This window comes from Erythrolamprus reginae, chromosome 2 (assembly GCF_031021105.1).
Source record: "Erythrolamprus reginae isolate rEryReg1 chromosome 2, rEryReg1.hap1, whole genome shotgun sequence".
NCBI lineage: Eukaryota > Metazoa > Chordata > Lepidosauria > Squamata > Dipsadidae > Erythrolamprus > Erythrolamprus reginae.
The window spans coordinates 200,679,608-200,707,319 of NC_091951.1; the positions used below are offsets into that span (position 1 = coordinate 200,679,608).

Sequence of the window (27,712 nt, forward strand, 5' to 3'; positions counted from 1 at the left end):
GTTTAAAATATATGTTAGATAAAAAAGAGGATGGAGGATTGGCAATACCAAATTGGGAAGACCATTATCATGCCTCATCTCTTGCCTGGATACGAGACTGGATACAACTATCTAATAAACGTCTACTCACTCTAGAAGGACATGACCTCCAATTCAGTTGGTATTTTTACCTATGGGAAAATAAAACACCAATCCACAAATATTTTTAAAATCATCTTATAAGAAAATCCTTGCTAATAACTTGGCTAAAAATTAAAAATCAATTCTACAAGGGTATACCGACTTGGTATGCACCTCTAGAGACTCTCGTCCACCCGAACTTGGGAAAAAAAAGTAGTATGATTAGATATAAAGATATAATCAAAATAAACGGAGAAATAAAAACAAGGCAAAAAATGGCAGATGAGGGTTTCAATACAGAATGGTGGGAATATTTGCAAATTCAATCTAGAATTGCTAAAGATAAAAATTCAACAGGAATAGAGAAAGAAAAACCTTTAGATAAAGTTCTACTAGGGGCACAAGATAAATTAATAAAAAAATTATACTGCTGTCTATTAAATAAAAAAACAAATTTACCCAAAATAAAAACTAATATGAATAATTGGAACTCGAACTTTAAATTAGATTTTCACCTTGTCATCATCGGAAAAGTGTTTTCCATCAAGGTGTTCCTGGAATTAAAATTCCGTACCCATTTTGTCACATGCTGTCTTGACATTACATCCTCTCCATAAACAATTTTGTGATGAATCGCAGCAGTGTTTAAGCCCTTAGCTTTCTGGTAACATATTACAGCATGCACTTCGCACTTGGAGGGAAACGGAATGAGGATGCTCATCTCTAACCTTCACCACAACGCCAGTCAATGATCTACTGACCACTGGCACTGCTAGTTCTCTTCCACTGGCTTCCCGCTACATGATAAATGCCAAAGCCCACTGCAACAATATCGCCAAAAAGGCTTCTACAGTTGTTAACCTGATCCTACGCTGCTTCTGCTCCGGCAATCTCACACTACTCACCAGAACCTACAAAACTTTCACCAGACCTATCCTTGAATACAGCTTATCTGTCTGGAATCCATACCGCATCTCAGACATCAACACCCTTGAAAATGTCCAAAGATACTTCACCAGAAGAGCCCTTCACTCCTCCACTCGAAACAGAATACCCTACAAAAATAGACTAACAATACTGGGTCTAGAAAGCTTAGAACTACGATGCCTAAAACGTGATCTAAGTATTGCCCACAAGATCATATGCTGCAACGTCTGCCTGTCAATGACTACTTCAGCTTCAACCGCAACAACGCAAGAGCACACAACAGATTCAAACTTAATATTAACCACTCCAAACTTGACTGTAAAAAATATGACTTTAGCAATCGAGTTGTCGAAGTGTGGAACTCATTACCAGACTCAGTAGTGTCAACCCCTAACCCCCAACATTTCTCCCTTAGACTATCCACAATTGACCTCTCCAGGTTCCTAAGAGGTCAGTAAGGGGCATACATAAGTGCACTAGTGTGCCTTTCGTCCCCTGTCCAATTGTCTCTCCTTTATCTCATATATCTTTTCTTCCTTTCATATATTTTCTCTATTTTTACATCTTTTCTTCTATCCTTTTCTATATGTATATATATATTACTACATGTCTATTCACTTCAATATGTATTGTGTATTGGACAAAAGACACCTTAATACTGTACAGGTAGCCCTGAACTTACAATCCACAATTGTGCGCTTAGCAATTTTTGCTGCTAAGGGAAATGTTTGCTAAATGAGTTTTTCCCCATTTTATGACCTTACTTGCCACACTTAGATGTTAAGTGATTGATGGCAGTCGTTAAAGCAGTAATGCTGCTGGCTGTGAATCTGACTTCCCCATCAACTTGGCTTGTCAGATGTTTGCCAAAGTTGATCACATGACCCCTGGACACGGCAACCGTCATAAGTATGAGTCAGTTGCCAAGCATCTGGATTTTGATCATGTGACCATGGAGATGCTGCAAGAGTCTTTAAACTGTGAAAAATGGTTATGAAGTCAATTTTTTCAATGCCGTTGTATTAGATTTAGATTTATTAGATTGTATCATTGAAGAGCCACTAAATGAACTGTTGCAAGTCAACAGTTATTAGGTTGAGACCAGAATCCTGAGGCTGATGTCATGATCATGCAAGTGCATCATGGAGGAGGAAGGAGATTGACATTTCTGTAATGACCATTTCTTTACAAAAATGGAAATTACAGGGCTTCACCCCCTGGTCCTTTTAATTGGGCACATTACAAAAGAAAACCTGGTCATTAGGTTATAATAACAGTAACAAGAGTTGGAAGGGACTTGGAGGTCTTCTAGTCCAACCTCCTTGCTTAGGCAGAAAATCCTACAGCACTTTAGACAGATGGTTATCCAACATCCTCTTTAAAACTTCCAGTGTTGGAGCATTCACCACTTCTGGAGGCAAGCTGCTTCACTGAATAATTGTTCTGTCAAGAAATTTCTCCTTCGTTCTAAGTTGCTTATCTCCTTCTTTAATTTCCACCCTAAGTTGCTTCTCGTTCTACCCTCAGGTATTTTTATGATATGGTGCAACCCAGTTTTTTGATGATTAATGACTCTGCAAGAAATCAAAGCAATGCAGCTCTTAAATATTGCTTATAGTTTCTCATTTGAATAATAGAAGTAGCCCTCTACTTATAATAGTTTACTTAGTGTTGTGGTTAGCTCTGGCCCAGCTCCTGCCCCAAGGAAAGTGGACGTGGATGTGGGGGAAACATCCACATGCCGCAGGCCTGTTTTGCTCCCGATGGAATCTGCCGACGAAGCCTCCTCTGACCAAGGAAGCGTGAGTGACAGGGAAGACGGGAGTTTGGCAGACAGACCAGGAGGAGATCAATCATCTGTATCACCCCTGGATTCTGAACAAGAATTAATGACACATCCATGCATGCATAGAGTGATGCATAGGAGACCACAACTGAAGGATTATTACAAAAGAAAATGAGGCCACCTGTGGTTGGGTGGGGCTGCTGTAATTAGTGCTACAGATAAAAGTGCAGCCTGGTGTTTTAGCCTCATGGCAGTTTATCTGATTCATTGTTTTGTCAAGATCGTGGTTTTTGTGCTGTTCAAGATTGTGTGTGGACTCTCTGGACTTTAGAATTGAACTCAATTTCCCAGTATTGGGTGAGCAATTGGACTGCATTTAACCTGTGCCTTGTGTGTACCAGAAAATACCTTTGACATTTAAAAAGGGAGTTGTTTCTGTTTTTCTGTTTATAAAAATTTTGGGGTTTTTCCTTTTATTGTGTGGTGTGTGTCTTCCTGGACTAATTACCCTGTAATTACGGGTGGTTGAGATATGCCAGCAGAACACTTAGTGACTGCAAAGTTACATCCTCACTGAAAAAAAAGTGAGGTATGAGGATTTTTCACACTTATAACCACTGTAGCACCGCCATGGGATTTACATTTGGACACTTGACCAGTGACTCAAACTTAGGGTCACATGATCCCCTTTTGGAACCATCTGACAAGCAGTCAACAGGGAAGTCAGATTCACATAACAAATGTGTTATTAATTTAACAATTGCTGTGATTCACTTAACAACTGTGGCAAGAAAAGTTGTAAAGTGGGACAAAACTCACTCAAACAATTTCTCACTAAGCAACATAAATTTGGGATCAATTGTGGTCATAAGTGGAGGACTACTGTATTGATATAGAACAGAATGCTTGTGTCCTATTACTTTGCTGGAAATGTGTATCATCTATTTGTTTTGGAAAAGATAATATATTCTACTAATGGAAGTATGCAGCAGTTGTTATAGCAGTTATTCTGTGATATCTTATAATAATATTTTATATTGTTCCTATTATAGTAGGGAATTTATTGATAAATTCCAGTAACTATTGATATAGGTAATATAAAATGTAAGATAGATTTTCTTTTTCTTCTTAATTTATATTTTTATTGTACTACACTTTAATTTTTTTTAAAAAATTCAAGATTTCTTACAAAAAGTATTTTAAAGTACTTTTAAAGAAGTAAAGGATTTAGATCTCTTTCTAGGTGAGATCATCCAATGACATGGGGTGAGTTACCAGCAATATGCTGACGATACTCAGCTGTATATCTCCACCCCAAGTCAGTTCAGTGAAATGATGAAAGTGATGTGCCGATGTCTTGAAGCTGTAAGGGTCTGGATGGGGATTAACAGGTTAAAACTCAACCTGGACAAGACTGAGTGGCTGAAGGCCCTTCCTCCTGAAGACGATTCCATCTTTCCATCTTTGGTCTTGGGGGGAGAAACAATTTCCCCCTCGGATAGCGCTCGCAACTTGGGTGTCCTCCTAGACCCACAACTGAGGCCAGAGCAACGCCTTTCAGCTGTGGCTAGGGGGGCTTTCGCACAGGTTCAACTTGTCCACCAGTTGCGGCCCTAACTTGACCAGGAGGCACTCTGCACAGTCACTCACGCCCTCATCACCTCTCGTCCTGACTATTGAAATGCGCTCTTCATGAGGCTACCCTTAAAGAGTGTTCGGAGACTTCAGCTGGTGTAAATGCGTATGCAATACAGGATGTACCTAGGTATGCCCGTGTTACTCCATCTTTACACAAGCTGCATTGGTTGCCAGTCGGTCTCCAAACCCAATTCAAGGTGTTAGTTATCCCCTTTAAAGCCCTAAATGGCTTAGGGCCAGACTATTTACGGGACCACCTCCTCCCTCATACCTCAATACAGCCAGTAAGGGCCCACGGAGTCGGCCTTCTCCAGGTCCCGTCCGCCAAGCAATGCCGGTTGGCGGGACCTAGGGGAAGAGCCTTCTCTGTGGTGGCTTCAACCCTATGGAATCAACTGCCCCCCAGAGATTCACACTATCTCCTCCCTACCAGTCTTCCGGAAAGCCGTTAAGACCTGGCTTTTCTGGCTGGCCTGGAATTGGATTGACTGCGGTGTGTGTATGGCTCTTTTTAAGATATTATTTTATTGTTATTATATTACTAATTTTGTTCTGCAATATTGATTGTATTTTAATACTATTGTATTTATCCCACTTGTTAGCCGCTCTGAGTCCACTTTGGAATGAGCGGCATTTATTTATTTATTTATTTATTTATTTATTTATTTATTTATTTATTTATTTATTTATTTATTTATTATGTATTTATCTATCTATCTATCTATCTATATATCTATTTATTTATTTATGTATTAATTTATTTATTTATATCTATCCATCCATCCATCCATCCATTCATCCATCCCTCTATCTATCTATCTATCTATCTATTTATTAGATTTGCATGCAGCCCCTCTCCGTAGACTCGGGGCGGCTCACAATACAATAAAAACAGTTCCTGACAAATCTAATAATTTACAATTTAAAATAGTTTAAAAACCCCATTTTTAAGCAGACATACCTACAAACATACCATACATAAATTATATAGGCCCGGGGGAGATATCTCAGTTCCCCCATGCCTGACGACAAAGGTGGGTTTTGAGTTTGTGAAAGGCAAGGAGGCTAGGGGCAGTTCTAATCTCTGGGGGGAGCTGGTTCCAGAGAGTCGGGGCCGCCACAGAGAAGGTTCTTCCCCTGGGGCCCGCCAACCGACATTGTTTAGTTGATGGGACCCGGAGAAGGCCCACTCTGTGGGACCTAATCGGTCGCTGGGATTCGTGCAACAGAAGGCGGTCTCGGAGATATTCTGGTCCGATGCCATGAAGGGCTTTATAGGTCATAACCAACACTAAATATAAATACAATAAAAATAAATAAATAAATAAAAGATATTTTTAGTTAATGAAATTTAATTTAAATAAATTTAAGTTTTGTTAATTTAATTAACAAAAGCAAATTTATTTTTATTTATATCCCACGCTTATTATTTTTATAAATCTCTGAAGGTAGAAAACATATCTAATACACCTTCCTATTTTCCTCATAACAACAAAAATCCTGTGAGGTAGATTGGACTGCATGAGACTGACTGTCACCCAGCTATCTTTCACGCCAACGGCAGGACTAGAACTGAGTCTCCAAGTTTTTAGCCAGGTCCCTTCACCACTAGACCAATGTGACTGAATAGTAGCCTAAGCAAAAGAATTATGAAATCATATTCAGTTCCTCATACTTTGGGGGATGGAGAGTTGGGTGAGGTCATAAAACTGTCCAGAAAAGTATATACATATATTTTGTGAAATACATCTCTATGATTTCTCAATACTTATTTGAATTTAAGGGAAGATGGTTCTCAGAGGCAGATATTGCTTGAACTCCATTTCTCAATGTGTAAATAACAGGGGAGATGTGGTTGAGGGAGATACAGTGCATGGAAAGGAAGACTAAATGGTTGAAAGGTGTACGAAAGAATAAACTTCATTTATTTATTAATCGTCCTCATTTATTAAATCAGGGACATATAGCAGAATACCAGCAGTTGAGAAATAAAAATGCTTCCCCTTTCACCGTAGAACATTCAGAACCAAGACTTGTGGTTATTAATTAATTAATTAATTAATTAATTAGTTAGTTAGATTTGTATGCTGCCCCTCTACCTAGACTCGGGGCGGCTCACAACATACAATAGAACAATTCACAACAAATCTAATAAATTTTAAAAGCATTAAAAAAACCCATTATTAAACCAGACATACACACAGACATACCATACATATATTGTATAGGCCCGGGGGAAGGGGGAATGCCTCAATTCCCCCATGCCTGAGGGCAGAGGTGTTTTAAGGAGTTTACGGAAGGCAAGGAGGGTTGGGGCAGTTCTAATCTCTGGGGGAAGCTGGTTCCAGAAAGTCGGGGCTGCCACAGAGAAGGCTCTTCCCCTGGGACCCGCCAAACGACATTGTTTAGTCAACGGGACCCGGAGAAGGCCAACTCTGTGGGACCTAATCGGTCACTGAGATTCGTGCGGCAGAAGACGGTCCCAGAGATATTCACCTTTAAACTTCCTTCTCACTGTTTCTAGCCAAATGGACGTGTGTTATGGGCTGAATCCAACTTCTGAGCATGCGCAGAAGTGAAATTGCATGAGGGGACTCACGCACGAACGCCACAAAGCGAACTGGTGGCGAAAGTAAGTGGAATCCACCCCTGAATTGTGCGTTCAATTGGATGAGTGGCAGTCATTTGCACTTGGACTCAGCCAGCCAACTGGTAAACAACCAGTCCAAGGTGAATTTTCCAGCACTAGTAATATAATAATAACAGGAAAAGTGCCCTCTGTCAACAGATCATCTAAAGACCTCCCCCACTCCCGCATGGTACTGAAAAGAAAGTGTTTCAGTCCAGGACCCCAAAAGGCCCAGGATCAGTGTGACAATATGGCACAATGTTTGAGGTACAGTGTTCCCTCGCTTTTTGCGGGGGATGCGTTCCGAGACCGCCCGTGAAAGTCGAATTTCCGTGAAGTAGAGATGCGGAAGTAAATACACTATTTTTGGCTATGAACAGTATCACAAGCCTTCCCTTAACACTTTAAACCCCTAAATTGCAATTTTCCATTCCCTTAGCAACCATTCAGATTATTACTCACCATGTTTATTTATTAAAGTTTATTTTTTAAAAAAATTATTAAAGGCAGACGAAAGTTTGACGATGACATATGACATCATCGGGCGGGAAAAACCGTGGTATAGGGGAAAAACCCGCAAAGTGTTTTTTAATTAATATTTTTGAAAAACCGTGGTATAGACTTTCCGCGAAGTTCGAACCCGCGAAAATTGAGGGAACACTGTATTTGTTGTCCTGTGTTCAGATTCAGCAATGGACTTTAAAGCATCTAAAGCAGTGGTTCTCAACCTTTCTAAGACCGCAACCCCTTAATACAGTTCATTATTATTATTATTGATTAGATTTGTATGCCGCCCCTCTCTGGAGACTCGGAGCGGCTCATGTTGTGGTGGCCTCCAACCATAGGTCTAGCGCCAATTCTCCCAATAGAGCTTTAAGTTGATTGGCAGGAAAGACACCCCAATTGTAAACGCCTGATTGGTCGGATTGTAAAAATATGTTCCAAAGTGCCAGAATAGAAGCTTTAGTTCTTAACACCATGGGAAAATAGTCTTTTCCTGTTGTCTTAGGTGACCCCTGTGAAACGGTTGTTCAACCCCCAAAGGGGTCCCGACCCCCAGGTTGAGAACCACTGAAAGGCAAAAGGAAAATCCCTTTCACTGGGAAAAAAAAATCTTCCAGCCAAAAAGTACAAAACAAACCTGGAGAATCATGGATGCAAACAGTCTCATGTTCAGGAGGAAAGATAGATCTTAGAATCTGCGATGGGAGGAGGAGGAACTCTTTCCATGGGATGAGCTTGGGAATCATAAGACTCCGTGAAAGTCATCTCGTATGACTTTCACAGTATGTAGGAAGTTTCTACTGTTTTCTTGCAGACTCAGTGATTCTAAGCATGGTGCATTATCACCATAACCCAATGCAGCAGTTCCTAACCATTCCAGCACCAAGAACACATTTTGGAAGGAAAATTGTTTCAGCTGACCAGGGTGGGGGGGAAATGGCTTGGTGCTCAGTGTTGATCCTGCACAATGTGTGAAGTTTCTCTTGCTCACCTGCCACTTGTGCAGCCCAGTTCCCATTTGTGCAGGCTGGAAATTGGAGATGCACAATCAACAAGAGGCCGGCATGAAAAGTGGTGTACGCAGGCACTTAATTGTCTACAGATCTAGTAGAATGATCCCAGACTTTCTCAGGAATCTGATGTTTAGTATATTGTAGGGAAGATGAAGAAATCTTTCATGAGAACTGGCTGGAACTCGTCTTGAGGGCCTTGCAGCATTAGGATTGAAATTTTAGCTTAAAATTTGTATGCCAATGTTAGCAAATCTCCAAGATAATCAAGCAAGGACATCAGGACATAAAGTAGGACAGAACTAAGAAATAATTTCTGACAAAAGTAATATTTGGTCTCAGCACTCCTTCCTTTGGTCTCAGCACTCAGACCAGGATATCTTCGGGACCGCCTTCTGCCGCACGAATCCCAGCAACCGGTTAGGTCCCACAGAGTTGGCCTTCTTCGGGTCCCGTCAACTAAACAATGTCGTCTGGCGGGACCCAGGGGAAGAGCCTTCTCTGTGGTGGCTCCAACCCTCTGGAATCAGCTCCCCCCTGAGATTAGGATTGCCCCCACCCTCCTTGCCTTTCGTAAACTCCTTAAAACCCACCTCTGCCGTCAAGCATGGGGGAATTGAAACATCTCCCCCTTGCCCATGTTGTTTTGGTGTTTGACTGATTGTGTGCTTGTTTTTTATATATATTGGGGTTGCTTTTATGAACTTTTTAACTTAAAACTGTAATTAGATTGGTAAATATTAGATTTGTCTTTATGTATTGTTTTTGTCACTGTTGTGAGCCGCCCCGAGTCTACGGAGAGGGGTGGCATATAAATCCAATAAATCTAATCTAATCTAAATCTAACTTTCTCTTCTCTAAAATAACAACAGTCCTAGTGACACAAAATGCTCGGAGTGATGTCACAATTAACAAAAGCAGACTTTCAAGGCTACTTAATTAATGGCACCAAGGATGGCTTTGTTGTTAATCACAACAAACCAAAAGCAAAACATCAGTAAGATTTTATTTATTTATTAAATTTAAGTACCACCCATCTCCCAAAATGATACAGGCCTAGGAACATTACAGGAGGAGGTAGAGAAGGTGAAACAGCTCTTAAATATTTCACTAAGAATATAAGAAATGAGATCTGTGCTGAACTGGACACTGATGTGGAATATGTACGGAATATAAAATCCTGAAGATACAACTGAATCTGAGTCTCCCCTTCTTTTTAAGACATTTCTATAGATATTCCTAATTTAGTGGACTGCCTCATTTAACAATCATTGACAGTTATGATGGTGTTGAAAAAGCAACCGATCCTCACACTTGTTACATTCCCAGATCTGTCAAGGAAAGCTGAAGTAAAATCATAAGCACAACTATGTGGGATGCTTGGCTGCATACCTAGAGGTATAACAAGCAGAAAGAGGGAGGGAGATTGTGATCCGGCTATATAGAGCGCTGGTGAGACCACATTTGGAATACTGTGTTCAGTTCTGGAGACCTCACCTACAAAAAGATATTGACAAAATTGAATGGGTCCAAAGACGGGCTAAAAGAATGGTGGAAGGTCTTAAGCATAAAACGTATCAGGAAAGACTTAATGAACTCAATCTGTATAGTCTGGAGGACAGAAGGAAAAGGGGGGACATGATTGAAACATTTAAATATGTTAAAGGGTTAAATAAGATTCAGGAGGGAAGTGTTTTTAATAGGAAAGTGAACACAAGAACAAGGGGACACAATCTGAAGTTAGTTGGGGGAAAGATCAAAAGCAACATGAGAAAATATTATTTTACTGAAAGAGTAGTAGATCCTTGGAATAAACTTCCAGCAGACGTGGTTGGTAAATCCACAGTAACTGAATTTAAACATGCCTGGGATAAACATATATCCATCCTAAGATAAAATACAAAAAATAGTATAAGGGCAGACTCGATGGATCATGAGGTCTTTTTCTGCTGTCAGTCTTCTATGTTTAACTATGATTTCACAAACGACCATTTTGCGTAAGAACAGAGATGCTGGGTCCCACTGTGGTTCCTAAACAAGGATTACTTGTAGCAGGTATCTCAATAAAAAGGAATTACGTTTTCACACATAAGTGAGCAAATGGGGCACATATAAAACCATCACGTCCAGGTCGGATAAAGAAGTTCTAAATAATAAAAACGAACCAAATACACAGTACAAGGTCAACAGTTCTTTATTGAATACCAAAATTATACAAATACTGTGTGTCCTTATATAAAGTTCACATTTTGAAAGTGTCCCCTCCTCCCTTAAATCTGGATCCCATTACTATTCCAAGCAGAAAGCCAGCCCCATTTAATGAAAAACAAAGAAGTAAAAAAGCTGAGGCCATCCAGATCCTAGTGGGGCAGAAGTGTTGCAGTGAGGTACATATACCGGTATCATTTGAATAAGAAATTAAGGTGTGGATTTCCACAGGTCAGCGGGGAGCTAAACTCCCCCCAGAAGATGTCAGGTTTCCAAGCCAGGGGCTCAATTGTGAATTTTGCTCCATTAGATCAGTGTTTCCCAACCTTGGCAACTTGAAGAGATCTGAACTTCAACTCCCAGAATTCCCCAGCCAGCATTCGCTGGCTGGGGAATTCTGGGAGTTGAAGTTCAGATCTCTTCAAGTTGCCAAGGCTGGGAAACACTGCATTAGATGTTCCGCCTTGCATTCTCACTACTTTGAATTACAGCTGGGCTAGGAGGAAAAGGCTGCAGTTGCTAAGCCACCATTCCTCCACTACTAGAATCACCCAACCATGATTGTTCCCTAACAGGCCTTCCATCACTGTAGTTTGGTGATGCTTGAAGCATGCTTCAAGTCATTAGTGAGGATATGACCTCGGTTTCTCCTCAGATGCTTACAAGCATGTATGTAGCGCAGGCAGCTGGCTGCAAGCAAGTCTGAAATAGCTGCGCTGAAGAGGGAGTGTCAATTCTTTTCTAATGAATTTCTCTTTTACATGCTATTAGGGCTTGCTGTGCATCTGACCCCCTTATAGTCAGCTTGTGAATTCAAAGTTAGTAAGCCAAGAAGAGCAAAAAGCTCAGGCATTTACCCATTAAACGGAGCAGCACGACACTCGGTGGCATTGGTTTGAAGCACCACGGGTCAACTGTGTTGTGTGAAGTTGCTCCTCCTCAGAATCTGATAAACTATGAGCAGCAATAGGACAATCAGGTTTAGCAAAGGACGTACCCCTTTATACAAAACTTCAGTTTGAGTGTTTCTGCTTCCTATGTTGTACAAACTACCCTCCGCTTCAGAATTCTTCTACCCTCCTGTGCCCTGTGCTCAGAAACAGATTTTGACGTTGTAATGAATCTGTTTAGAATTTCAATGTATATTACCAGATGTCTAGCAGATATCAAACATTGTGCTTACTTTGTAATACACCATGCAAATTAAATTAACAGAATACTCTGGCCATGACCATAAGTTTTGCATATGATCTAAAAAAAGTCTTATGACAATTTCTCATTCTAACAGGAAAAGACAAGATGAGTAATGTAACATTTTTTGGGGGAAATCTAGGGGTATTCCCTCTGGAATGACCAAAACGTAAGTTAATGTTGCTGATATTGTTTGGATAATTATTATAATGTACCAGCAGGATTTCCAGTGATTAGATCTCTATTTACAGATTCTATCTCAGCACATTTTAAATCATTTGAAGTTAACTCAAGTATACTTTACAGATGGGTGGATGGAGGGAAAGCATTTTAAGAGGCACAGCCCCAGTAGTATTACTACCTTAGAATAGTGCTCTCATTTTTGTTGAGCATATGCACCCTTTTGTAAAGATACAAGCCACTTCTAATTTAATCTAAGTTTTCCATTTGTCAACTTTTAAAGGCAGAGAGCTGCTCCATGTACTGTCTCAATGTGTTGCAGCACAAATAATGAATATTGTTCTGTTAAAATGTGTACCACATTGATGTATTTCTAAGATCATTTCCTTTTCAAACTAGATAGATCAATCAGATTTATTTATTTATTTAGTATATGGCAATCAGCAGAGCAAAGCTACAATGGGCGATTTATGTTGCTCACAGGAAAATGCATAACTATCATCTAAAGGAACTCATATCATTCAATTAGGTCCTCCAGAATCTCACCTTCTCAATGGAAAGAAAATATTGAATCCCTAACAGTTCTTTAAGTAGAGAGAGATAAACAAGCAGCAGCAAATAAAAGCTAAATCTTAAAAATAAATGTAGATAATGCAGGATTTATTACATAAACTAGAGATAGGGTGGTCAAAGGAATCCTTCCATTCTCATTCAATTTCAAAATCACACTGAGGTATTTGTGGTATAATAGAGTCAAGATTAAGAGTCTTGTGCAGATGACAGATCAGATTTGTTTTCTGTTTCGGAGGCTATGACCCAAGCCAAAGGTTCAGATTACAAGAGAATTTATATAAAAAGAGGAACATTCCTGAGAGTTCTGACAGTGGAGCAAGTTCCCTTAGTAGATCTAATAGGCTTTCTTTCATTAGATAGTTTTTATCAGCAATGTCATATAAGTGCATTTTAAAAGATAACCTTTGAGTGTGAGCAAGCAATTAGCAATCAGGCATTGCTACAAGAAGTATTAGCACTTGATGAAATGTACACCTAAAATGAAGAATAATTTCTGTAATTTCTGTGTAAGGAAAAGATGAATAAAAAGCAAACAAAAAGCATACCAAACAACTACAGATTTTAAAAAAGAGATGAATAATGGAACAGAGATTATGCTTGTCAGGCTGGGCCTATTACCTTCCTATCAAAAGATTCCGTTTCCACCCATTCATTGTCAAAGGACATGCAAAATTGCAATGAAAAATTCATAATTCAGGGGAGGGTGTTTAATCTTCAGAATTATAGGACTAACGATTCACAGGAAAGTATCAACTTTCCAAGTTTTTACTATGACACCTTTTACCGTGACTAATTCAATGAATTTAAAAAAGTGAATTACACATAAGCGTCTCAAAATACAAAAATAAAGTAACATGTTCTGCTGGAATAGCAGTATTTAGGGTTTTTTAGAACTATTTTTACATATAAGTGCTGTTGTGGTGGGAAGGAGGGGGAGAGAGAATATTTTTTTAAAAATTATGAAAAGTGCACTTTAGAATATTCATGTCAGTGACCGTGAAGATGACAGGGAAGATAGGTGTGGAAATACAGATGCAATCTTACTTGTTAAAATTCCTTAATAGTTTCATTGCACATAACAAAACTACACCTGTTCAAGGCAGACGAAAGGTGATCCATGATTAGCAAAACTAACCTACCATTGTTCTCTCACTTCCACTTCAGTATCTCTGAATTGAAAAAAGCAGTAATTACATAGGGAAAATACTGACGGAGAAAGATTTAAGACATCATTGTACAGATGTGGGGAAAAACAAATCTGGTGTGACAGTTCCAAAGGGGAAGAATACCTAGGAACGCCTTGCTGGCTTGTATCACACTTAAACTGGTCACTTAATTCATTTATTTTTCTCAATTAACTCATTTTCACAGAGCCTTAAACTAACTAGGTGAGTTTACGCAAAATAGTAAAACCCCAAAGCACTAGTCATGTGAAGCATTTTATGCAAATTCAGCCATTAGATTTGTAATCTAATGGTTAAGAATATTGTGCAAATACAGGTAGTGCTCAACTTACAATAGTTCACTTAGTGAACATTCAAAATTCTGACACTATGACTTATGACCACTTTTCACATTTGCAGCTATCCTGTGGTCACGTGTTTTACAACTGACTCACATTTTTGACAACCGACTCACATTTTTTACTGTTGTAATGTGTCGGGATCATGTCATCCACCTTTTGAAAATCTTTTGACAAGCAAAGTCAATCAGGAAACCGGATTCACTTAACCATTGTGCTACTAATTTAACAACTTAACCGCTCCGAGTCTACGGAGAGGGGCGGCATACAAATCTAATAAATTATTTTTTTATTATTATTATTATTATTATTATTATTATTATTATTATTATTATTATTAACAAATATGGCAAGCAATGTCATAAAATGGTGCAAAACTAATTTACCAAATTCATCATTTAGCAACATAAATTTTGGGCTTAATTGTGGTTTTAAGTTGAGGACTACCTGTATAGCCTCTGTTCGTATTTTTTTTCCTAGTGGTTTTTTTCCCCTAGTTTCAACAATTTTCAATCAAGGCTCTTATCATTTTGCATTATCAGCACCATTTGAACTTAATCCGAGCCAATAAGAGCAGATACAGCCCTAAGAACAGATTCACATTCAGATATTTCAGAAATGGAATCCTAAACTCAGATGCAGCACTTAGAAATTTAATGCACCAATGGGAAATCATCAGATGGTGTTGTAGTGTATGTAGAATTAACTTTTCTGGATAGCCTCAGAAAAAAAAACCCTAGCATCGTTCAGAGGCAGGAGACAGCAAACAACCTTCTCCCACAATTTGAGGGAGTTGCATTCCCCTCCCACCTGCTGTACCGACACGATCCATTCTGGTCTGCCTCCTTAAGTGGGAGAAAATTTCCAGAATTCCAGGGTCCCTAGTTCTCCTTCCTCCCTCGATTCCCAGACCTCATCTATGTCAGAAAAACCTGGAATCGTGGCATGGGATTAAATAGGCATTAGGATGGCTATGTTATTTATATTCTTTGGTCTGGTAGCCAGGTCGAAATTAAATAAGAGCAAATAAATTATATTGTCCATTGCTTTGATCACACCCATCCAGGCATGGCATTCCCTTCGCTGTAAGTTGGTATCATTGCTGCGGTCTTAAAGTGATATCAGGCAGGAAACTGAGTGATATCAGACACTATGCCTCCGTAGCAACCAGCCCCCACCCTCTTCCATGTTGGATAACAAAGGATAACGTGTCACAATTGTTGAGACATCAAGGCACCATTTGGTAGTGGCAAACGAGGACAAACCAGCCTGAAATTCCTTCCATAACAGTGGAGGCGAAGGAGGAAGGGGAGAATGGGGGTAAAAAAGCCAAACTAAGCCTTGTTGAGAGGCAGCATGATAATCCTGGGCAAAGAAAACCCAAACCAAACCCCACGTGGTTTTGCCGAGACATGCAATTGTTGGTGATGGCACAATATCGCCAGGGAGGGGGGGGGGGGAAATGAAGGCCAGGAAAATAATGCTGCTACCATAGGAGCCAGCAAATGAAGAGAGCTTAAATTCAGAGGCTCTGATTTAAAGGCCTAGATATTATAGAAGGGCTATAGTGAAGCCCCGGAGATGTTCCAAATTGCTTTGCATCGCCATAGCACCAAAGGGGTGGATTCCAACACCTCTCCAAAGTGATGGACAGGTAATTATGGTGTCTCCAAGATGTTTCTCTGGCACTGAATTTGTCTCCCTGGTTTAGAACCACCTGGTCTCTTGGGGTGAGGAGTGGGCTTCGCTAGTGATTCACTCCAGAGCTCTTCCCTGTGGTTACCCAGTCGACGATGATAAAAGTGAGGCTCATCACCATGAAAATGAAACCAAGGGCAGCAAAACACGCAGCCTGTGGAGGGAGAAAGACATTCATGAATCACAATTCCTGGTAATAACACACTCTCTAAGCAAACATTCCTTATCTCATCTGTCCAGCAACTTCCCAATCACCTTTGATTCAACAGGCTTGGCTTCCAAAATGCCTCTCCATGCCTCCATGCTAATTCTGGGTGCAAAACTATCATTTCATCTTGTTGCAGTGATTAAAGATTGAGAAAATCAAAGGAGCATAAACAGAAATCCATATTCCCGAATATTCCTGAATAAATTCCAATCCACTGGCCTCTTGCATAAGTTTTTAAGGAAGCCCTTGTCCAATTATACAATATAACTCCCATGTTGTACAGCCCCTGCCCATCTGCTTGCCAATAGCCAATACCTGGATTTTGGGTCTTGATCGTAGAGGTTCTTTTTCAGTGGGGATAATTCGTAGGTAAAAAATGCTAGGAAGAATGAAGATGAGACTGGGGGCTGATGTGGCACCTGAGAAAAAAAGGACACAGATGTTGTGAATAACCACCCAGCATTCACAATGTTCCCCTCTCAGCCCTTATACCAGATTGGCTCAGATACACTTATTTTTATGGGCTTTGCCACTATGCAAAAGCAAATTTCCCCCTTTTCCTCTTTCTCCAGGAGAATTTGGGATTATTGTTTTGGGAGACTGTAGGCCAGTGATGGCAAATCTGTGCGGAGCCGATAATATCGGTGGACATGTGAGCTCATTTTAGGTTTTCAGGCTTTCTGGGCCCACTAGGAGTCAGAAAAAAGGCTGTTTCCAGCCTCCGGAGGGGATGGGGAAGGCCCGTTTTTGCTGTCCCCCAGTTCCATGGCCTTTCAAGGAGCCTGGGGAAGCTGAAAACAGCCTCACCCCTCACCTTCCGGAAGTCAGAAATGACCTGTTCCCCAACTTCCTGTTGGACCAGAAGTCCAGGTTTTTTTGCTCTCCCAAGGTTTCAGAGCCTTTTTAAGAGCCTGGGGAGGGTGCAAATGGCCTCTCCCCCGCCGCCGAGGTCAAAAATGGCCCGTTTCAAGTTGGGGAATGGGCCATTTCTGGCCTTCAGAGGACCTTGCGGGTGGAAGCCGTTTTTCCCTTCCCAGGATCCTAGAAAGATTCTGAAGATTGGGAAGAGGGAAAAACAGGGCCTTCCGGTCCAAGCGGAAGTTAGCAAACAGGCCATTTTCTGCTTCCGTAGGGCCTCCAGGGGAGGAAAGGCTGTTTTCACCTTCCCCAGGCTCCTTGAAAGGGTCTGAAGCCTAGGCATAATGAAAAACGGCCATGCCCTCACGTGCTGGGAACGGAGGTGGGTCTCACATGCATGCGTGGGGGCCCCCTGCATGAAATTAAGGGCGTGGGCACACGTGTCCCCCTCCATTCCCCCTTTTGGCAAAACCAAAAAAAGTTTGCCATTACTACTGTAGGCCGTTCTCTGGGCCAAGGAAGACAACCAAGAGATAGTGGCCCACAAGGGAGAGGAAAAAGACCATTCTTCTTCACTAACCAATTAATCCTTGGAACTTTCAATAAAATAAAAAAAGAAATCATAAATTAAAATGGAATTGAATTGTAAAATGAATAAATTGAATCAGAAATGAAAAAAATCCAATTTAATGGCTGCAAATAAAATAAAGGTTTAGTTAGAACTACAAAAAGTTCAGTCATCGTTTTATGTGTGCACAGTTTAAAGACGTGGTCCTTTCTGTCAATTTGAACCAAACATTCCACCCTACTAATATCTTTTAAAAAACGAGGTAAGGTACTTTTGTTAGTAGCAGAACAGTGCCACCTTGTGGCCTGATTGAATTCTTATTTTACTTCTATACATCCTGTTAGATACTTTTTCCTATTCAATTGATTGCAATTACTACCCTGTTTCCCCGATAGTAAGACACCCCCGTTTGTAAGACGTAGCGGGGGTTTCAGGGGGGTCGGCTAATATAAGCCGTACCCCGAAAGTAAGACATATGTCTTACTTTCGGGGAAACACGGGGGTATTGCCGCCTCCCTCTCATCTAGCTGCGCGCCGCCTCCTGCCCACGTCCGCACCGTCCCCCTCTCCATACATCGCCGCGTCTGCCACCTCCCTCTGATCTTAATGACCGCCACCTCCTGCCCACTTCCGCGCCGCCCCCCCTCCATACGTCACCGCGTCTGCCGCCTCCGTCTGATCCAAATGAGCGCCGCATCCTGCCCACGCCTGCGCCGTCCCCCTCTCCATACGTCGCCGCGTCTGCCACCTCCCTCTGATCTTAATGAGCGCCGCCTCCTGCCCACTTCCGCGCCGCCCCCCCTCCATACGTCACCGCGTCTAAATGTTAATTTTATGGTTAAAACAAAAAATTCGACAATTTTTTTCCAATATAAGACATACCCCGAAAGTAAGACATAGTGAGGCTTTTGGGGATAAAAAGAAAGTAAGACACTGTCTTACTTTGGTATCTAGTCCTGTGATGGTGAATCTATTGAACATGTGCCACAGGTGGCATGCAGAGCCACATCTGTGGGCACGCCAGCTGTTGCTCTAGCTCAGTTCCAGCACGCACCAGCCAGCTGATTTTCACCAATTCCCTCCCCTCAATCTCCATGTGGCCTGTTTTGGATGCCAGGTAAGTACAGGGCTCATGCAGAAGCTCTGGGAGGGCGTTTTCGGCCTCCAGAAGGCCTCTGGGAAAGCAGTTTTTGCCCTACCCAGGTTCCAGGAAAGCTTCTGGCGCCTGGAGAGGACGAACAATGGGTGTACTGGGCCCACCAGGAGTCGGGAAATAAATTGTTTCCGGTCTCCAGAGGGGGCCAGGGAGGCTCTTTTCGCCCTCCAAGAAAGCCTTTGGAGCCTGGAAAGGGCGAAAAATGGGCCTACCGGAGGTTTGGAAATATTTATTTATTTATTTATTGGATTTGTATGCCGCCCCTCTCCGCAGACTTGGGGCGGCTAACAACAATGATAAAAAACAACATGTAACAATCCAATTTAATAAAACAACTAAAAACCCTTATTATAAAAACAAACATACCATACATAACTTGTAATGGCCTAGGGGAAGGAATATCCTAACTCCCCCATGCCTGGCGACAAAAGTGGGTCTTGAGTAATTTGTGAAAGACAAGGAGGGTGGGGGCCGTTCTAATCTCTGGGGGGAGGTGATTCCAGAGGGCCGGGGCCGCCCTCTGCAGAAATAGGTAATTTCTGGCCTCCGGAAGCTTCATGGAGGCCTGCTAGGCCCAAAGAGGGATGAGGTTTGTGTGCGCATGCGTGAGGGGGTTGCATGCACAGGTGTAGAGGATGGAGCAGTGCAGAGGGTCACGCATGCATGCACAGGAAACTGGGGGTGCATTGAATTATGGGTATGGAGACACACAAGGAAAAAAAGATTCATCATCACCGGTCTAAATAGCTCTGTAATCTATCTTTCTCAGCACTGATTATATGTATTTTAATATTTAATCAAAAAGCACTTAAACATCCAAACTTCTTTAACGCCTAAATATTTTAACTTATTTTAAGTTTAAGTGAGTTATAGTTTGACATGATGCATGAATCCTGCCGTTACAAATAATACTGGCTTGAAAAAGGAATGGGCGGATTTGCTAAGTTTCATGTATAGTAGGAACAGTATACAGTGATCCCCCGCTCGTTGCGAGGGTTCCGTTCCAGGAGCCCCCGCAACGAGCGGGTTTTCGCGAAGTAGCGATGCGGAAGTAAAAACACCTTCTGCGCATGTGCAGATGGTGTTTTTATTCCCACAGCGCTAGCGAGGAGCCGAAGATTGGGGGCGGCGCGGCTGTTTGCCGCCGGCATGGAGGGCTTCCTAGCAGCCCCCCAAACCCGGGTTGGGGGTCCGGGGGGCGCTGGCTCTCGCCGCTTTCGAGCTGAATCCGGGAGCGAATTCGCTCCCGGATTCAGCTCGAAAGCGCCGAGAACGAACGGCAAGGAACGGCTTTTCCACGCCGTTCATTCTCGCCGCTTTCGAGCTGAATCCGGGAGCGAATTTGCTCCCGGATTCAGCTCGAAAGCGGCGAGAACGAACGGCAAGGAATGCCTTTTCCACGCCGTTCATTCTCGCCGATTTCGAGCTGAATCCGGGAGCAAATTCGCTCCCGGATTCAGCTCGAAAGCGGCGAGAACGAACGGCAAGGAACGCCTTTTCCACGCCGTTCATTCTCGCCGCTTTCGAGCTGAATCCGGGAGCGAATTTGCTCCCGGATTCAGCTCGAAAGCGGCGAGAACGAACGGCAAGGAACGGCTTTTCCACGCCGTTCATTCTCGCCGCTTTCAAGCTGAATCCGGGAGCGAATTTGCTCCCGGATTCAGCTCGAAAGCGGCGAGAATGAACGGCGTGGGCGGGCGAAGGGCGGGCGGCAGCGAGGAGTTTGCGTGGGCGGTGGGGAAACTCCTCGCTGACGCCAGCAAGAGGGGGAAGACTCAGGGAAGCCGCCCAGCAGCTGATCTCCCGGTTGCCATCTACGCATGCGTGCCCACGGGCACGCATGCGTAGATGGTATTTTGACTTCCGGGTTGAAAAATAGCGAAGTACCCTGTTCGCAATGGTTGGGGACGCAATAAACGGGGGATCACTGTATTCCCATACAATCATACCTCGTCTTACGAACCTAATTGGTTCCAGGGGGAGGTTCGTAAGACGAAAGGTTCGTAAGACGAAACATTGTTTCCCATAGGAAACAATGTAAAGTCAATTAATCCGTGCAACCAAAAAAACCCCCGCAAAAAACCCGCTGCCGCCCGGCTGTCACCTTTTAAAACAGCCTGGGGGCTTCTCAGCGACCTCCCGAACGCCGAACACCAAACCCGAACTTCCGCGTTCGGCGACAGCTGGGAAGCCGCGCGGCTGTTTTAAAAGATCACAGCCAGGCTGGGGGGCTTCCCAGCACCCCCCCGAACCCCAAACCCGGAAGTTCGGCAAAAGTTCGGGGTTCGGGGGGGTGCTGGGAAGCCCCCCAGCCCGGCTGTGACCTTTTAAAACAGCCGCGCTGCTTCCCAGCTGTCTCCCAAAGCTGAACGCCAAACCCGAACTTCCGCGTTCGGCGTTCAGAGACTGCTGGGAAGCCGCGCGGCTGTTTTAAAAGGTGACAGCCGGGCTGGGGGGCTTCCCAGCAACCTCCTGAATCCCGAACCCGGGGTTCAGAAAAATTTTGCCTCTTCTTACGAACTTTTTTCGAGTTACGAACCGGCGTTCGGGAGGCTTCTGAGAAGCCCCGCCGCCCGGCTGTCACCTTTTAAAACAGCCGGGGGGCTTCCCAGCAGCCTCCCGAACGCCGGTTCGTAACTCGAAAAAAGTTTGTAAGAAGAGGCAAAATTTTTCTGAACCCCGGGTTCGTATCACGAGTTGTTTGTAAGACGAGGGATTCATATCTTGAGGTACCACTGTACTTGTTGAAGTGTTTTCATATCTGCCTATAATCAACATGTATTTGGTCCACTTGATCCTAATACTTTTTTGGGTGAAAAGCTATAGGTCAGACCCATAAATTGAAATGAGATAGATTTCTCCAGCCCACAGCTATTTTTAAAACCTGAATCTCTTCTGGAGGCAAAGGCTGTCCACTCCATAACCTCATTTTCTATATTGGGATGAGAAGCCGGGAAGAGCCAAGATGCCTTTCAGGTCAGTGACACCAAGGCTTCAGATCCATTTACCTATCTGGTCATTTTTTGTTTCGGACTTTATCAAAATAAGCTGAATTACTGGTATGCTTTAAAAATCCATGTACCATAATTACACCTGAGCAGCTTTAGTAAACATAAAACGGTCGTTGACTTGCAAACATTTTTTCAGTGGTTGTTCAAAGTTACCACAGCACTGAAAAATGTGACTTACGACCAGTCCTCAAACATACGATTGTCACAGTGTCCCCACGGTCATGTGATCAACATTTGGATGCTTGGCACCAGCATGTATTTATGAGGGCTGCAATATCCTAAGGTCACGTGATTGCCATTTGTTACCTTCCCAGCTGGCTTCTGACAAGTAAAGTCAATGGGGGTCAACCAGATTCACTTAATGATCATGTGACTCACTTAGAAACTGCAGCGACCTGCTCAACAACCATTACGAAAAAGGCCATGAAATCTGGCACAAAATCATTCAACATCTTCCTTATCAATGCAAATTTCAGCTGTGGCGAGTGGGGCGTTTGCCCAGGTTCGCCTGGTGCATCAGTTGTGGCCCTATCTGGACCGGGAGTCACTGCTCACAGTCACTCACGCCCTCATCACTTTGAGGCTCAACTACTGTAATGCTCTCTACATGGGGCTCCCTTTGAAGAATGTTCGGAAACTTCAGATCGTGCAGAATGCAGCTGCAAGAGCAATCATGGGCTTTCCCAAATATGCCCATGTTACTCCAACACTCCGCAATCTGCATTGGTTGCCGATCAGTTTCCGGTCACAATTCAAAGTGTTGGTTATGACCTATAAAGCCCTTCATGGCACCAGACCAGATTATCTCAGAGACCGCCTTCTGCCACACAAATCCCAGCAACCGGTTAGGTCCCACAGGGTTGGCCTTCTCCGGGTCCCGTCGACTAAGCAATGTCGTTTGGCGGGACCTAGGAGAAGAGCCTTCTCTGTGGCGGCCCCGATCCTCTGGAACCAGCTCCCCCCAGATATCAGAGTTGCCCCCACCCTCCTTTCGCAAGCTCCTTAAAACCCACCTCTGTCGTCAGGCATGGGGGAATTGAAATTTCCCTTCCCCCTAGGCTTATAGAATTTATACATGGTATGCTTGTATGTATGATTGGTTCTTTAAATTGGGGTTTTTTAGATTGTTTTTTAATATTAGATTTGTTTACATTGTCTTTTTATATTGTTGTTAGCCGCCCCGAGTCTTCGGAGAGGGGTGGCATACAAATCTAATAAATACAAATACAAATAAATACAAATTCTGGTCCCAATTGTGGTTGTAAGTTGAGAACAACCTATATACAATTTACCCACAATTAACTTTCATTTCCAAATGGAAATTGCCCACTTCTACGTAGGAGGACATTGTCTAATGGATACGAAAATATCATTTGTATATTAAATGTCTATGCCACCCCATTTATACAACTCCAGTGGGCAGAAACATGGGTTCATTTGCTAAGCAGATGCACATGGGGACAAAGTTGACAAAATCAGGCATTTCATGTAGCTGTGGCTCTGAACATGTATTGATTTGCAGCTGGCAATGTTTGTTTCCCTGTATCCCTACAACTTTCTGAATTCTGCAGGTCTACTCCAAATAAGAAAAACATAAAAAAACAAAAAACAGCCAGGCAAGTTCTTTCTTCAGCAATTTACTTAATGTACAAGACTATAAAGAACAGAAGTCTCTACGGAATGGGGTTTAGCAGGTGAAGAAGAGGGGAAGAGGCATGGGAGTAATCCTAAACTCATTTCTTGCTACCCGTTTTTCTACTCAACATCACCTTACCTGTTGTTTCTACCCTCCATGTTCCAGATCTGTATTTATCTTAGCAAACATGCCTTCAAATATACTGGAATGGGGCAATACAGTGCTTGTGAGCAGTAGAAGCAAAATTTGGAACTGAGATATAGTAGCAAGAAAGGATATAATATGAACCAACTGTATTGTCTATAACTTTTGTCACAAACCTGTCTGTTTCACTTCATTATTGTCTTCACCGTCATTTAAGATGGCAAAGACTTCTATAGTCAACATATGCAAGATTTTCAATATTTTCTTTTAAACAAACCATAGTTCGAATGAATGCTATGTGTGAACTTGACTATTGCATGTATCATGCTGGTGAGGAATGAGGAGGCTACATGTTCCTAGAACTGGGTTGCTGAGAATTCTGTTCCTTTAGCCCATGAAAACGCCCAATACAGCATTGGTAGTAAATCCACTGCTACAGTTCAATCTCACATAGGTAGAAAAGTGCCCCATGCTTACCAATAACTCCAAAAATATCCTTGATGTTTGGCACAAAAATGACAAGGAGGTTGACAATGAAAAGCAGGCAGATGGCAATGACGACGTGACGGATCCAACAGAAATCTTTCTTCGGGAATAGCAGTTGCTGGATGGCTCTGCGGATCTAGGAATACAGAGTAGATTTAGCAAAGAGATTTATGTATAGAGATACAGTGGTACCTCGGTACTCGAACGCTTTGGTTCTCGTACATTTCAGATAACGAACAAAATTTTCGGCCAAAATTTGTTTCGTTATCTGAACAAAAATTCGGATACCAAACAGCCACAGAAAATTTTGTTCATTATCTGAAATGTTACCGCCGGGGGCTGCTGCAATCCCAGCAGCTTCAGGGGGCTGAGGAGCTCTATAAGAGCTCCAAGCTGCAGGAAGGGTGGGGGCGGCTGCAATCCTGGCAGCTTCGGGGGGCTCCTTTCCTCATTGCTTCCTCTTATTACCTGTAAGCAGCTGCAAAAACTTTCTCCTTCCCGGCGGCGGCAACGGCTTCCCTTCGAGTAGCAACAGCGCCGGGAACGTCACGTGATGAAGGGAAGACGCCGGAGCCATCTCAGCAGTTGCCGCCGCTCCAGGTAATAATACGAAGCATTGAGGAAAGGAGCCCCCCAAAGCTGCTGGGATTGCAGCCGCCCCCACCCTTCCTGCAGCTTGGAGTACCAAATTTATTTATCCCATAGGAAATAAAGAAAATAGATTTAATTGGTTCCCAGCAAGTTAACAGGGGCTGGGAACCAATTAAATCCATTTCCATTATTTCCTATGGGATAAATAAATTCGGTACTCAACCAAATCGGTTCTCGGCCACACTTCTGGAACGAATTGTGGTCGAGTACCGAGGTACCACTGTACCTGCTTTATGTAAAAGCATATAAATAATAGTCTAGTTGGAGATACAGCATCCTGTTTCATTCACACAACATCCTTTACCTATGATTAATTGAATCATAGTTTACTCAATTATAGGTAGTCCCCGTTTAGTGACCAATCAGTGACCTCATTGGCAAATCAGTCGTTAAGCAAAGTGATTGCTAAATAAAACTATGCTTAGGATCTTACTTCAGGTTTCTTTTCTTTTATAGACCTGAGGTCATAAATGTAAGCCTTGGTTACTACGCAAAGTTACTTTTTCATTATGTTGTAATTAAGAACCATTGTTGTACGAGTCACTAAGCAAGGACTATCAATATCAATTTTCTGGGCTGGACCATAAATCAGATAACTTGAGTTCACAGGCTAGGTTAAAATGTGGTTTACTAGCTATCATTATGGAAAACGTTACATGAAGCTGCTGATACCATTCTAATAAACTGCAATGTTGTGGGGTTTTTTGCTTTTTATTACCAGCCTTTCTGCCTTTTGGCTATTTATGTCTCGGGGTAAGAGGAAAGGCCCTTGATTACAATGAGGTTACAATGCAAAAATAGGATGGGAAATGAAGGCAGGAGAAAACATGTATTATGCTCCACAAGTTTAGACACCGTAAAAATTATATGGACCCATTATTCCCATTATGAGTAGCTTAAATTTGCCAACTCCAAATTTGATACTGAAGTTGAAGAACAGAAAAGAGAGCAATCACACAGAGCTTGCTGACCTAGTACATTGGTACCTCGGTTCTAGACCACAATTCGTTCCAGAAGTGTGGTCGAGAACTGATTTGGTCGAGTACTGAATTAATTTATCCCATAGGAAATAATGGAAATGGATTTAATTGGTTCCCAGCCCCTGTTGACTCGCTGGGAACCAATTAAATATATTTTCTTTATTTCCTATGGGATAAAAATCTGAGGAGATCTATAGTCTAACCTCTCCAAGCTGCAGGAAGGGTGGGGGCGGCTGCAATACCATCAGCTTTGGAGGGCTCCTTTCCTCAGTGCTTCGTCTTGTGCACCAACTTTCTCCTTCCCGGGGGCAGTGGTGGCGACAGCAGCGGCTTCCCTTTGAGGAGCAGCAGCGCCAGGAACGTCACGTAATGAAGGGAAGCCGGTGGAGCGGCGGCAACTGCTGAGATGGCTCCACCGGCTTCCCTTTATCACGTGACGTTCCCAGCGCTGCTGCTCCTCGAAGGGAAGCCGCTGCTGTCGCCACCACTGCCCCCGGGAAGGAGAAAGTTGGTGCACAAGACGAAGCACTGAGGAAAGGAGCCCCCTGAAGCTGCCGGTATTGCAGCTGCCCCCACCCTTCCTGCAGCTTGGAGAGGTTAGACTATAGAGACTGGGAGGCTGTTAAGCGGGTGGTAACATTTCGGATAACAAACAAAATTTTTTGTGGCTGTTCGGTATCCGAAATGTACGAGAACCAAAGCGTTCGAGAACCAAGGTACCACTGTATTAAGGGGGGGGGGGTAAACTACAGTAAGCTACAATGGGAGAGAAAGATCTTACCGGGAACAGAACCACTGGCACAGTGAGGATCACAGCCAAAAGTACAGCCAATCGCACACTAAGGATAAGCTTGTCTAGAGGGTCAACTTTGATGTAGGTATGCAACATCTCTGCTTCAACATTCCCTGGCAAAAACAGAAAGAAGGCATTTAGATACCAGAAAGGAGAAGGCTGTAGAACAGGAGTAGAACACTTGTGGCTCAGAATTACAGGTGTTTCCTTAATTTCTTTTGGAGGGGTGTCTATGGAATCCCCTTTGGATCAGGCTCCGTAAAGTTCATTATCCCGTTTTTTTGAGACGAGGAACAGAGTAAAGGTTTCATGCAAACCCTGACGGATGTAGTCAGAGCTCAACAAATAAAAGAAGAAAAAAAACTCTCCTAACTCAGTCTTGCTAACATGAGATGCAACTCCAATCCCTTTGTGGCCCTCTGCCCCAGCCTCAATGTTACTTAGGACATTCAACCACTTCAGCTTCAATCGCAACAACGCAAGAGCACGCAACAGATTCAAACTTAATATTAACCGCTCCAAACTTGACTGTAAAAAATGACTTTAGCAATCGAGTTGTCGAAGTGTGGAACTCATCACCGGACTCAATAGTGTCAACCCCTAACCCCCAACATTTCTCCCTTAGACTATCCAAAATTGACCTCTCCAGGTTCCTAAGAGGTCAGTAAGGGGCGTACATAAGTGCACTAGTGTGCCTTTCGTCCCCTGTCCAATTGTCTTTCCTTTATCTCATATATCATATATATTTTCTTCCTTTCATACATCTTCTCCTCTATTTTTACATATCTTTTTATATGTTACTTCATGTCTATTCTCTTCCATATGTATTGTGTATTGGACAAATGAATAAAATAAATAAATAAATAAATAAATACATACATACATAAATACATAAATACATAAAATACATAAATAAATTAAAAGGCTGCTCCTCTTTTGCTGTAAGATTTTTTTTTTGGGGGGGGGGGGAGGACACAAAACTCCAAGGTTCTTTAACTCTCCTGTAATTTTTCTATATAACCTTAATAGAATATTTTCAGACACTAGCACTTCCAGATGAGGCTCTTTACAAGAATTGCAAAGGATGAGGATCTTTACAAGAATTGCAGACAAACACAAATTCCACTGTAGCTCTTGCATATTCTGACCTTCTCTGATCTCTGGTTTTCTGCTGCACTAAGATCATGTAGTTGCTACCCTTTGCAAATCAATATAAGCTTGGCCTGTTTCAGGGG

At 42.5% G+C, this 27,712-nt stretch overlaps 2 protein-coding genes across 4 annotated transcripts in view; one reads left to right on the plus strand and one right to left on the minus strand.

Moving 5' to 3' along the window:
- PORCN (porcupine O-acyltransferase) overlaps nucleotides 1-27,712 on the plus strand; it is a 298,654-nt gene that overhangs the window by 139,980 nt on the left and 130,962 nt on the right. The gene's annotated exons all lie outside the window — the stretch shown is intronic.
- SLC38A5 (solute carrier family 38 member 5) overlaps nucleotides 10,793-27,712 on the minus strand; it is a 56,144-nt gene continuing 39,224 nt past the window's right edge. For all 3 annotated transcript variants that reach the window (XM_070741189.1, XM_070741190.1, XM_070741191.1), the window contains exons 13-16: nucleotides 26,466-26,590; nucleotides 24,045-24,189; nucleotides 16,510-16,613; nucleotides 10,793-16,140 (exon numbers count right to left, since the gene is read on the minus strand). In XM_070741189.1, coding sequence (XP_070597290.1) covers nucleotides 16,036-16,140; nucleotides 16,510-16,613; nucleotides 24,045-24,189; nucleotides 26,466-26,590 — 479 coding nt within the window. In that variant the 3' untranslated portion in view covers nucleotides 10,793-16,035. The remainder of the gene's footprint in view (nucleotides 16,141-16,509; nucleotides 16,614-24,044; nucleotides 24,190-26,465; nucleotides 26,591-27,712) is intronic.